The 13308-nt window shown below is 51.1% G+C and overlaps 1 protein-coding gene across 2 annotated transcripts in view; it reads left to right on the top strand.

Moving 5' to 3' along the window:
- The window catches only part of ALPK2 (alpha kinase 2), a 132624-nt gene extending 131069 nt beyond the window's left edge, over positions 1-1555 (top strand). The window contains exon 13 of one of the 2 annotated variants that reach the window (XM_005224149.5): positions 666-1555. In XM_005224149.5, the coding sequence (XP_005224206.1) occupies positions 666-882 (217 nt within the window). In that variant the 3' untranslated portion in view covers positions 883-1555. The remainder of the gene's footprint in view (positions 1-665) is intronic. The other variant, NM_001192248.1, reaches the window with a different exon arrangement.
- The last annotated feature ends 11753 nt before the right edge of the window (positions 1556-13308 follow it).

Raw genomic sequence — 13308 nt, 5'->3', positions numbered from 1 at the left:
CTCAGCTCCGTGCCCTCTGATGACCTGGAGGGGAGGATGGGGGTGGGAGGGAGGGGGGATAAGCGTAGGCTCACGGCTGATTGGTGTCCAACGGCAGCAACCAGCACACCATTGAAGAGCAATTATCCTCCAATTAAAATCTTAAAGATGCTGACACAACAGAACGGTCAGCCCCTAGGACATCCGTCTCGTCACAATCTTGGGTCTTTACTGCCCACGCCAACGGCTTGCGGTCTTTACTTCACTGCACAGGTTTTGTTTTTTCTATTAATAGTCATGTCAGCCGTTGGCCATTCTGGCCTAGGGTGGGAATAAATATGGGCTTCCCAGGTGGCGCTAGTGGTAAAGAACCTGTCTGCCAGTGCAGGAGACTTAAGAGCCGCAGGTTCGATCCCTGGACTGGGAGGATCCCCGGGAGGGAGGGCATAGCAACCCACTCCAGTCTGCTTGCCCGCAGAATTCCACGGCCAGAGGAGTGGCGGGCTGCAGTCCACGGGGTCGCAAGGAGTCGGACACGACTGAAGTGACTCAGTACACATGCACACAGAAATAAAATATATTTTCTGCACACCATGAGTTTCCCTGTTGAAATGTTTCTTTTAATACTGGTTGAAGGGTCCTGATTTTTTTTTTAAAGAGTTGTTTCCTTCCACCCAAACTCACAGGTACAAAGGATTTAAAGGCAACTGTTCCATGACCTTCATCGATCAGTTTAAAGCCCTTCACCAGTGTAATAAGTACTGTAAAATGCTGGGGTTGAAGTCGCTTCAGGACAACAGCCAGAAGCAGAAGAAGCCAAGCATCGGGCGGAGCAAGATTCAGCCCGGCACCACAGCCGTGAAGAAGGCGGCCTCCGGGAGCCTGGCAGAAAAGAAAAGCTAACGTCTCCCATTAACTAATGGTCACTGGCTGGCAGCACACAGCCTCGTGGGGAGAAATCTGAAAACACCCTGGAGGGAACGCACAGCCTGCAGCGTGACGCGACCGTCTTTTTCCTACCGCCTGTTCTCCGAGCTGCTTCCAAAACCGTCACCTGCTGTCTTCCCTGAGATGGTTTCAGAGCCGGCTTGGCGACCAGACTTACGGGAGACTGGACCCACTGTCAGTCGCAAAGAGGTCCTGTTTGTGGCCTTTGCACGCCCTCACGTTATGTGTCTGTCTGTGTGTCACCGTGATTGCCGTGTGGCAGACTCGTTCCCCTGCAGACTCTGCCCACAGCCCTGTCCCTCACCAACCGCCTTCTAACCTCGAGGATTCCAGATGCATCCAACTGCTACATCGACAGGAAACGTGAACTCCGTCACTGGGTCGAGCTGTCGCGCTGATGGAGACGATGCTGTTGTAGCTGGAGGGGGCTTTCGAAACGTCAGGCCATTTCCCATCGGCACTCACACATCCCGTTATAACGTTCTGTTTAATTAAACTCATCTTTAGATACAAAGTGTAAGATGCATGTATTCACCCAGACACTTGTTCTTCAGAATTTGTGCTGTATTTCGCCTTTCCCCAGGATTAGTAATTTAGTACTTTCCTAATATGTCTACTGGAGCACAAACTATTTTCATCTGTGTTTTCTCCCTGTTCTTATAAGCACTGCTTCCAGGTTAATGCGCTTTCTACCTTGCTCTCTAAATCCAAGGGCTGCCTGCCCTATGTGGGATTTTTCTAGAAGATGCGTACAAATCCTGGCTGGGGTACACAAGCTCACAGGGTTCTAGCACCTCCGGCTCGTTCTCGGCGTGGGGGCGGGGTGGCAAGGGGGCTCCTTGCTGCCAGTCTGGGTCCTGCCCAACTTGGAGCGGAATGGCTCCCGCTGACCCCATTGGGCAAGAGGAGATGCTCTGAAGACAGCTCTCTCAGCCCGGAGTGAGAACGCCTCAGGCCCCAGCAGCACGTTGCTACTAATTACAGACTATTTTTAGAGCCGTTTTAAGTGTATGAAAATGAGTGGGAAGTATGGACACGTCCGGTATGGCCCCTTCCCCCATTCCATATTTCCTCCTATTATTAGCTTCTTACATGAGTGTGATACCTTTGTTATAACTGAGGAACCGATGTTGATTTGTGACAACTCATTCAAGTGCATACTTTACACTTCCATCCACGCTTGGTGCTCACACTCTCTGGGTTTTGGCACGCACGTGATGACACCCAGGGTCATTTCACTGCCCCGATATCCTCTGCGCTCCGCCGGTTCCTGCCTCCTTCCCTTGAGCCCCGGCTCCTGGGAGCCGCTGGTGGTTTTACTATCTCCGTACTTTTGCTTTTTCCAGAAGGTCACATAGGAGGAGCCCTACACGATGTTATCCTTTTCAGATAACTGGCTGTTGTGTAAGATGATTCAGCCACTCCCTGACTGTATCTGGCAGGATGGTTAGGCCTCCTCTGAGGAGGAGGCTCCTCAAACTGAAAGCGGACATGACCTGGGGTCTGGTGGAAATGCAGGCTCTGATGCTGGGGGCTGCATTTCCATCACCTTCCCTGGGAATCCGAGTGCTGGCGGGGACCACGCTTGTGGCGGGTGGGGGGAGGTTCTAGATCACAGGGAGGAGGATCCTGAAATGGTGAGGGGAGCAATGAGACCTACAGTTCCCCAGGCCGGTTCGCTGGAGGAGGCCCCCAGCTCCTTGGATTGTTTTGAAAAGGGATTTGAAGGAGCAAACACTGCAGCTGGCCACAGCTCCTCTTTTCAGAAAATCTGCTATCTCCAACTCTTCTTCTGACGTGATTCCCCCAGCTACAGACTACAAAACACTCATTTTTCTACGAGGCTGCCTGCAGCCTGCTCTCCCCACGGAGATCCTGCGGATGTATTTGGCATTGAAGTTCTAGAATGTTCCATGGTAACAGGGCACAGGGCACATTTTGATTGAAGTTAGTGCATGTACGTCAGTGTGTGACCTAAGGACCCTCTCTTTGGTAATTTGTAACTATAAAAAGATCAGTACTGGGACTTCCCTGATGGTCTAGTGGTTAAGAATCTGCCCTGCCATGCCAAGGATGTGGGTTTGATCCCTGGCCGGGGAACTAAGATCCCACATGCCTCAGAGCAGCTAAGCCCTGCACCACAGCTAGAGAGTCTGTGCACCACAAGGGGAGATCTCACATTTTGCAGCTGAGACCTGAAACAGCCACAAAATAAATATTAAAAAAAATATATCAACACAACTGTTCAAGAAAACTCTGGAAAGGTGCAAACTGAAAAGCCGAGGTCATCCAGTAACTCTCCAGCTGGCTTTGAATTTGGACTTGGAGACAGTTGAAGGGAAAGGATTTCCTCCCAGATTTGGCATTTTGCAGGCAGCCCACAGGGAGGCTTGGATGGAGCTGTCCCTGTCTCCTTTTATGGATGCTCAGATTATTTTTCAAAGTGCCTTTATTGTTTGTTGGAATCTGATTTCGTCTGTCTATAAACATTTGGAGGACCAGGGACAGAAGGGGTGCCCGCAGTGGGGTTTGTCCCGGCCAGTGCACCCGGGGATGGCCTTTGTGGGGCTGTGTGGCCATCTGTCCAGCCACCCAGACCCTAACCTTCTGTTCTGTGATGAAAGGCCGTTTTTCTCGCACAGTCAAATAACAGGGTGTGTGTGCCATGAGCTCTTGGTTGGTCCAAGGTCTCCGAAATACCCCTGCCCGTTGCCATTATTCTAGCTTATTCTGCATCACATCCAGTTCTGTTTTTTCCCATTTGTCTCCGGAAGTGTGAGCTGTTAGGTCTATAAACCCAACGAACGCTCAACCCAGGACCCAGCTGGGACAGCCTGGTGGGTCCAGCTGGGGATTTTGTGCCTGAGGCCCGCAGGGTGGTCATACACGTGGAAGCATCTCCTTTTCCTAAAGGGCTCGGCAGTGGAGCTCCGTGATGGGTGGACAGATGACAATAAATGAGCACCTCATTCAAACATGCTTGTGCTTTCAACGGCTGGTTTCATGAGGATGGCGGACAGATGAGGACTTGCTGCCGCTGGCATCCTGTCCTGGCGACGTATGGTTTGGGACGCAGGGCTGCCCAGCCCGTGTGGATATCTCACAGCGTCTTGTAGCAGCGCCTCCCTAACCGTGCTTCTGATGAGCCTCTTAATAGCAAAGGGTTTTAATAGATTGTTAATAAGAAGAATACCCAAAGAAGTAACAATTATTTTATAAAGTGTTCTCGCTTCTAAATATGCATCCTGTTCTGTGTGTGGGGGCAAGTGTCCAAGTGTTTGCAGACGGGAGGCGCTGGCCTGGCCCCATCCTGGCTGGCTTCCTTTGTCTACGTTCTGCTCTGCCAGCCCAGCGTGTGCAAAAGGGAACAGATGGGCGCTTCTCCTCCAGTTAGATCTGCAGATGCCACTTTGGCTTAGAGCTCTGAAAAGCCAGAGACACAAAAACCTCTCTGCCTTCCAGCTCCCTGCGGTGGCAGCTCCTAAATCCTCTGAAAACCAGCTTCTTCTCAACCCTCCTGTAAAAGCTGAAAGGCAAGATGGACCCCAGGTTCATCTGTGTGGTCACGTGAGCAGACTTCACCCTGACAGATGCAATGAACAAATACTTAAAGTACAATGGTACCTGCAAAGAGTCAGACATGACAGAGCGACTGAACAGCAAATTGTACCACTAGATCAAGAATTTTTAAAAATCCATTATTTATAAGAGGCCCACATGGACCCAGGTAGAAATCATTTCAGACTTTTTTTCAAAAACCACATATTAAAAAAAAAACCTTTTATTTTGTATTGAGGTGTGACGGTTTCAGGTGAACAGCAAAGGGACTCAGCCATGCATATACATGGATCCATTCTCCCCCAAAGTCCCCTCCCGTCCAGCCCACCACCAACATGGAGCAAAGTTCCATGTGCTATACAGGAGATCCTTGTTGGCTATCCATTTTACATGTAACAGTGATTACATGTCCACCCCAACTCCCCAACTATCCTTCTCCCTCATCCCTCCCCACACCCTGTATAAGTTCGTTCTCCAAATCTGTGAGTCCATTTCTGATTTGTAAGTTCATTTGTAACATTTCTTTTAGATTCCACATATAAGGGATGTCATACAATATGTCTTTCTTTGACTTAGTACGATAATCTCTAGGTTCATCCACATTGCTGGAAATGTTAATTTCATTCTTTTTCATGGCTGAGTAATTATGTATACACATACTACATCTCCTTTACCCATTCCTCCCTTGATGGACATTTAGGTTGCTTCCATGTCTTGAAAACCACACAGTCTTGATCAGATATGATCGCAAAGAGCAAGTTGGTCAGCATTGATTTCAGGGGCACAGACTTCTGTTTTAGCACCAGAAGCAGTTCTGATGGGACGACTCCACTCTGTCTGCTTCCCCAGCCCATCCCTTCTCTTTCTTCACTCACCTCTACATGGATGGTAAGGTTTGGCTGCTTCCCAGAGGTAACTTGTCCACGATCCTTCCTCTGTAGTCATTTCCCGGGGCTGCTGTAACAAGGCACCACAGACGGGGTGGCTGAGACCACAGAAGCCGCCGGGCTCACGGTCCTGGAGGCTGAAGACCCCGGCTCGAGGTCGTCTTGGTGGGGCCCTGCTCCCTGCCACGGTCCTGGAGGAGGCCCTACTCAGGCCCCTCCTCAGTTCTGGGAGTTCCTCGACCTGTGGCCCAGGAGTGTGGTCTTCTCCCCAGGTGGGCGTCTGGGTCCGCATTTCCCCTTTTTATTACAAGGACACCCGGGCCACTGGCTCAGGGCGCTTCCTAACCAAATCCTCATTTTAGCGTGACTACCTCTGCATGGACCCTGTCTCCAAATCAAGTCACATGCCGAGGTCCCTGGGGGTTAGGACTTAGCCATGTGAGTCTTTGCAGGGACAGTTCAACCCAGAGCATGTCCTCATTCTTCACGCACGAGAAACGGGAATGCTGCCCTTTCGTTCTGCAGCGGATGGGCTGTGAACGTGAGGCTTGTCATACCCAAGCATGTTTATCCTCAGACTCCCAGGTTAGTGTATCTCTGAGCTCCAGACCCTCCTATGCTATAGCCTCGTCAGCATCTCCATCTGAATTTCCCGCTGGAGCCTCAAACCTGGTCTACACAACACTAAGCTCGTGACTTTCCCCAGATCTGTTTCTCCACCGTCTTCCTCATCTCAAAAAATGGCAGCTCCATCCCTCCAGCTCGTCAAGCCCCAAACCCAGCCGTTATTCTTGTCTCTTCTCTTGCCATCAGGAACCACGTCCAGGGCACCATCCAGTCCTGTTCCTTCCCTTTGTGCACACCCACGATCACCTCTGTCCCTCCCTCCTGGGGCCAAGGCACTGCCACCACCCACCTGACTTTCGGCAGAAGCTTCCTACCTCGTCTCCTGAATTCTGGCCTTGTTCCCACTTCAGCCTACTTCAGCAGAGCAGCCAGAGTGATCTGTCAAAACCAAAAATGGGAGTAAGATGCTGCTTGTCTTAGAAATGTCCAACGCTCTTACAGCATCTCTGCTGCCGAAGAGTAAAGGCCAAATCCACTGCAAAGGCCAACGAGACCCCACCCTGTCCCCCAGCGTCCCTTACCTCGTCTCGTACTTGTTCACGCGGGTCGTTCTCTGAACACTCCTGCCCCGGGGCCTTTGCACTTCCTATTTCTCCATCTGAAATGCTGCTCTCCAGAAATCTGCCACCTCTTTCAAGTTTTTGCTGAAAGTCATCTTCTCAGGGAGTCCTTCCGGACCAAAGAGTCTAACTTGCAAGCCCCCTTCCTGCTTCCCCTTACTCCCCTCTGAGCTTTATATCTCTAACTTTTACACCAGGTGACGTAATATAGATTTTACTTGTTTTACAATTGTCTATTCCCCTTTGCATCAGACTGTAAGTTCCATGAGGGAAGGATTTTTCTTTTCTGGTTTATTCACGGCTGCATCCCAAGACCTATGCCAGATTCCTGGCGCAGAGAAGACCCTGTGACATAAAGATTTGTTCACAGAACAAACACCTCTGACCCACCATCTGATGTTCTCCTCTGATGGAGAAATAAGGCATTAACAAAATTTATTTATCTGGCTGGGTTGGGCTCAGGAGTCGCTGTGTGGGCTTAATTGCTCTGAGGCATGGTGGGATCAAACCTGTGTCCGCTGCACTGCAAGGTGGATTCTTAAGTACTGGACCACCAGGGAAGTCCCCGTAGGCATTTTTACGCATGTCAATGTGATAAGACAGATCTAACTTCCCTTGACACCTTGGCATGAGACTGTTAGGTCTGAAAACCTTCTAAAGAAGGAAGGCAGCGTGGTGAGCAATGAGGCATCCAGTCTCTGCCCCTCCAGAGACTGGGGGTTCCAGTTTGGCTTCTAACACTTACCAGCTGTGTGAGCTTTAAAGAATGACTTAACCTCTCTGAACCAGACTCCCTCACAGATAAGTTGTTACTGAAGCAAACTTGGGTCCCCTCGCCCTCCTGCAATAAAGCCAGTCTCCTGACACTGGGTTGTGGTGGAGGAAAGTGCAGCTTGCCTTGCAAGGCCAAGCAACGAGCACAGGCAGCTCGTGCTGGAAAGGCCTGAACCCCTGACGGATTTCAGGGCGAGGGAGGGACAAGCAGCCCAGGAATGGTTTGCTGATTGGCTGGTGAGGTGATCGAGCGTCAGCATCAGCTTTCTGGCTTCAACCTCTCCAGGATCTGCACGCTTGGGGTCAGCACGCAGCTGATTTCTTCCACCTGGTGGGGATTTCTGACTCTGCTAAACAACCCGAGGATATGGTTCAGAATATCATCTATAGCCCTTGAAGAGGAACTGAAGGTCCTTGACTGCTTTATGGCTAAGCTCTTAGTTTGTCCTGCTTCACTCTTTTCTTTTATTCCTGGGTTTCCTCACTTTTCTGATTAAATTTGCTCTTTGGAACTCAGGGAGGGCCTCAGAGGCTAAGGTCTTTCCACAGACGAGAGGCAGAGGGCACAGCAGGGCCCTCTTGGTGACAAAATAAAAATGACGTCTAACTTGCAAGGACGTGAGAATCAACTTACATAGAAAGATAACTGACACAGGCTGGCAGTCAGTACATATAAAGCATCACTGCAACTTCCAAGCTTCGACATACTTTTCAGCTTTAAGTTATTGATAAATATCTGTATCTTAGTCGTAATAGAGGAATGAGTTTCATGAATCATTGTACTCTTTACTAGGGGAAAACAATACAATCAAACAGCACCTAGAATGACTTACAACTGTAATAAAAATTCTATTTTTTTCTTATTGAGAAAAAGAAAAATGAGAAGAAATCATGTCATGTGTATTTTCTTTAGAGTTCACTTTTCAAGTCATTTCACCATGGTCTTTTATTGATCGTGGGCTACACAGCCCTACTACTGAGGGGATTGAGCAATCAAAGTCTTAATAATTTTCTGCATGTCTCTTAAAAATTCTCAATTTCAAGCATCAAGGAGCCTTTGCTGCCTAAAAAAATTGGTCCAGAAATTGCTGACAACCCAGCTGCATTATCTTCCTGCTGTTTTTTTGGATAAGCCCAGCTTTGATCAAAGCCCTTCCAACCACCAGTTCCCTTTCATCTTCCTTTTTTTCTGGAGGAAGTGAATTTTGAACAGAGCATAAAAGGAAGTGACAGGTGAACAGAGGAGAAAGGAAGGCAGTCCCGTGGAGAGAATCTCAAGAGCCAGGGTTCGGAAGCAAGCAGAAGAGCATCCTTGGATGACAGCAAGCAAATCTGCCTGGAAACGCAGGGGGCTTCCACTGAATAGGTAGAGAAAAGCCGCGGTCTCGGAGGGCATGATGGAGCGGAGGCCCTTTGCTGACCGGTCAGAGATTGGCTTGTTTTTGTGGCTCTACGTGTTGCTGGAGGCTTAGCACAGATACATCTTGAGCGGCTAGAATATGGAGAAGGTCGCGCTTGCCCAGGAAGGAGGCAGGCTGGAGGAGCAGAGGGGTGGGCACCCTGCCACATGAAGCATCTCTGGGCCAACAAGCAGCCGGGAGGGGACCCGGAAACCAGAAAGACACGGCATCCTAAGGGGCTCAGAAGCAAGCCATGGGCAGCCTGGAGGGGCCCAGAGATGGAAAGGAGACGTGAGGGCAAGGCAGAAGCCCAACAGGCAGTCCCATTTCAGCACCTGGAAACTTCCAACTCAAAGCAGCTCTTCCCAGGGTTCTGCAGGGCAGGGGTCAACCCAGCACACAGGCCTCCTCCACCGGAAGGACAGCGACCGGCTGAGGTGGGAAGATCCTGGCAACTGCAGTTCATTAGCGGCAGCTGCTGTTTGCGGGGAGCTCAGCGAGTTTCTCAGAATCGACAGACCACGGGAAAGCTCACCCTCGATAGCCAATTCACTCGGCACTGCTGTGGCTTCCCGGAGGCCGAGCTGTGCGCTCACTGTGTCTGTATCCACGTCTTCCTCATAGAGTCTCGGGATGCAGTCATGAAGATCAGCGCAGCCTCTGCTGTTGTTTCCAGATCTGCGTTACCAGGAGCCAGTAAATCAAGCCCCTCACTGCTTCCATCCCCTCACTTTCCAAAAAGTCATAAACAGGGAAAGAAAAGCGCCCTCGCTGCAGCAACCCGAGGGTGTGAATTAGATGTGGTCCTGTGCCCATGAGTCATCTTCCTCCATGCTCCTTCCCACGGATGCACTTGCGATAAACAAGAAAACCCACCTCTACCCCCGAGGATGCATTGAGCTGAGCTGAGGGCTTCTGTTTCCTGCCATCTGTGCTCACTGTGTCCCCTCTAGAGTTCCATTCCGCCAGACAGTCCCTTTATGCAGCACACGGGGTCCCCAAAACCCCAATCAAGCAAAATTCTCTTCCATCAAGTCCAATTTTAAGTATCCTGCTGCTGCTGCTAAGTCGCTTCAGTCGTGTCCGACTCTGTGCGACCCCATAGACGGCAGCCCACCAGGCTCTGCCATCCCTGGGATTCTCCAGGCAAGAACACCGGAGTGGGTTGCCATTTCCTTCTCTAATGCATGAAAGTGGAAAGAGAAGTTGCTCAGTCATGTCTGACTCTTCGCAACCCCATGGACTGCAGCCCACCAGGCTCCTCTGTCCATGGGATTTTCCAGGCAAGAGTACTGGAATGGGGTGCCATTGCCTTCTCCAACCCCATCCTTAGGTTACCTAAGAACTTTCCAAAGTCACTTCACTAACATAACAGAAGACACCTTTATAGCTCTCAATGCTTAGGAAAATGCTAAAAAGGGTTTTAGAAGCTCTGTGCCAGGAATGGGGACAAAGATGAAATATATGCCTTGCATAAGCCGCAGTACCACAAAGCTGCACAGAGCTGTGGACAAAGCTTCGCAGGAGAACCATCCCCTGTGCCTGAGATACAGGGCACACGAGGCCCGTACAACACACTCAAGCACTCAAGAGCCTCTCGGAGCGCCTACCCTTGGGCACTTGGCCAGATCAAGGGGGCACTCCAGGTGGCGAGTTTTGGAAAAGGAAGGCAGCTGCTTCTGCAACTTCCAGTTCTACCAAATTGCAAGCGGTGCCGAGAAACGTAAGCACCAGTTTCTAAAAGTGAGGAGCTGTGCTCCTTCCGGGTCCAGCCCTGATCGCGGGGCCGCCAAGCCTCTGCCCACGTGACCTGAGGTCGGGAGACCCACAGGTTCTTATGTCACAAAACACTTTCTTCATCTTTCGTTTCGCACCCAGGAAGTCAATCTCCCGGCGAGGATGCTGCGTCTCAAGATACAATGCAGATAGGTTGTCAGAGAGGATCACTCATGTCCTCTCTTTGCGTAGGAAGCTGGAAGGGAGTCTGGCAATGGGGCGGAATGATGTCACCCTCTGTGTAGTGCGGTTGATGTCTTCGAAGGGTGGGTGACATCATTAATGCCTGATGACAATCTAGGAGGAGAGTCGTCTGGCATCCGGATCCCTCTTTTCTCAACAAGGAAACTGAATGGGGAGGAGATGTTCGGTGAGTTACCAGGGCTATTTATGACTCGGCACCTGAGCCAGAAATCTTTTTAAAATTGTGGTGACATTGATCTATAACATAAGTTTCACGTGTTGGTCACTCAGTCGTGTCTGACTCACACGACCCCAGGGACTGTAGCCACAAGGCTACTCAGGCTCCTCTGTCCACGGAATCTCCTGGGCGAGAATCCTGGGGTGGACTGCCATCCCCTTCTCCAGGTTCCCTGTGTCCACCACGAGTCTGCCTTCTGTGTGCACGGCAGTGTGCTCACCATCAGGTCCAGTTTCCAACCACACACTTGGGCCTCTCTGCCCACTTCACCCTCCCCGCCTTCTTCCCTTAGTAACGACCACCCTGGTCTCTGTACCCCTGTGTACCCCAAGAAAGCCCTAATGCCCTCACTGAGCTGAGCCCCAGCAACCTCCAGGAGGAATACCGAAGCCAAGGGAAAGCAGAAGGGGCCCCTGGCACAGCTTGGCTGCCCTTCCCTCCGCTCTGCCGGGGCCCCACTATCACCGCCCCAAGCTGGCCTAGGGCCTCAGGCCACAGTGCCGGGGTCCCCCTATCACTGCCGCAAGCTGGCCTAGGGTCTCAGGCCGCAGTGCCGGGGTCCCCCTATCACCGACCCCAATGGCCTCCAGGTCTCAGGCCTCGGTGCTGGGGCCCCGCTATCACCACCCCAAGCTGGCCTAGGGTCTCAGGCCTCAGTGCTTCCGGCACGTTTCCTGAGACAGAAACACCTCCTGGCTGGGCCACTCTGCTTGTCAGCATTAACTTCTCAGGGTGCTTACAAGATGCTTCAGCAAATAACTTTAGTCTGTTCCATTTTTATTTTTCTATCTGTATCCCGTCACAGTGCAAAAGAATGGCCACAGTTTGTGCAAATACACGCATGTGTTTACCCCATTTCTAGATACACAGTAAATAGTCCTGAAGGCACAGCACGTGAGCGGGCGGTTCGCAGGTCACTCTGCTTTCTCCCCAAGTTGTGAGTCATCCCTCCCCCGATTTCGTAAAGACCAGGATGCTGGTTCTGACCACCAGACTCCCCTCATACTTAGTCTAGGCTGAGATTTGGGTGGGGGGCTTCCGCCACTCTCCAGAGCCCAGGCTTCGCCTTCTATGCACCCACTGCAGCTCCAGGGGTCACCATTCTGCCTGAGAAGGTTACTGTCACAGTAGCCACTGAAAGGGCTGGGGTGTGTCCACATGCGGCACTTGGGGAGGGGCCCAGCCAGTCTCAGGCATAGATGGGCGTCTGGACATCCTCTCCCGGACACTCCAGGGGTCTGAGCAGGTAGCTGTCGTGGAACTGTCGCTCCTCACGACCAGTGAACAGCTACTGTAACTCTTGAAAGGGTCGCAAGTGCAGTGCTGTGGGCTCAGCCTCCGGGGGCGCCCCGTGGTACACCCCTGCCCAAGTCCAGTCCGCCCAGCAACCCCGGCCCACCCTCAGCCTTCCCCTCCCCATTCCCATGCTGCTCCCAGCCTGATGACCCTCCCTCTCCCTCCCCCCTGGGTGGGAGAAGAAAACTGGCCTGCTTTTCCCTTTGATTCTAAAAGGCCTGTTTGGGGGAAAAGCGTTAAAAACTGTACTTTCATTTTGCCTTCGTTTCCTATTCCTAGCATAGTGATCTGTTTCTCCTCGAGGCTGCATCACATCTGCCTCCCACTCCCAGGACAGCCCATTCGGGGAAGAGAGAAAAAATAAAGTACCCTCTATCTGCTCCTTCTTCTCCTTTAGAAAAGTGTGTTGGTCGCTGAGTCATGTCCGACTCTCTGCGACCACATGGATGTTAGCCCGCCAGGCTCCTCTGTCCATGGGATTCTCCAGGCACAAATACTGGAGTGGGTTGCCATGCCCTCCTCCAGGGGATCTTCCTGACCCAGGGGTCGAACCCGGGTCTCCCCCATTGCAGGTGGATTCTTTACCTCTTCTCTAGAATCAGGACCCAATTTTGTTCAGAGAGGAAAAGTGCTTAGTTAAAATACTGTTTCCCAGACTCCCTTGCAGTGGAGCACAGTCTGGCTCACAGTTCTGACCAATGAGGCCTAAGTTCTCACTGAGGTGGGGCTTCCAGGAACTTTCTTTAACGAGGGTTCAGTTAGAGTGCAGCTGCACTCTGGGCCCTTCATCCTGTAAGACTTTCCCTCCTGGATCATGAACTTGATAGCTGGAGCTCTCGTAATCCTGTTGTGACCATGAGGACAGACCAGGACAGACACCCAGAAAGACATAAATTGCTGAAGACACTACGATCCTGCTGCACCAGCCCCGGGCGCCTTACCTCCTGATTTTTAACTAAAGGAGAGAGGGAAAAAAACTTCATTTTTGTCTAAATGGATTCTTACTTGATACATCCTTTTATATAAGATGTTTCTCTTAAAAAATAAAGCTCTCAGCGTCATTCCATACAGAATGTCTTGTT

This window comes from Bos taurus, chromosome 24, assembly GCF_002263795.3.
Source record: "Bos taurus isolate L1 Dominette 01449 registration number 42190680 breed Hereford chromosome 24, ARS-UCD2.0, whole genome shotgun sequence".
In the NCBI taxonomy this organism is placed as follows: Eukaryota; Metazoa; Chordata; class Mammalia; order Artiodactyla; family Bovidae; genus Bos; species Bos taurus.
The sequence above is the reverse complement of the archived record's forward strand: the minus strand, read 5'-3'. Positions and strand labels throughout refer to the sequence as shown.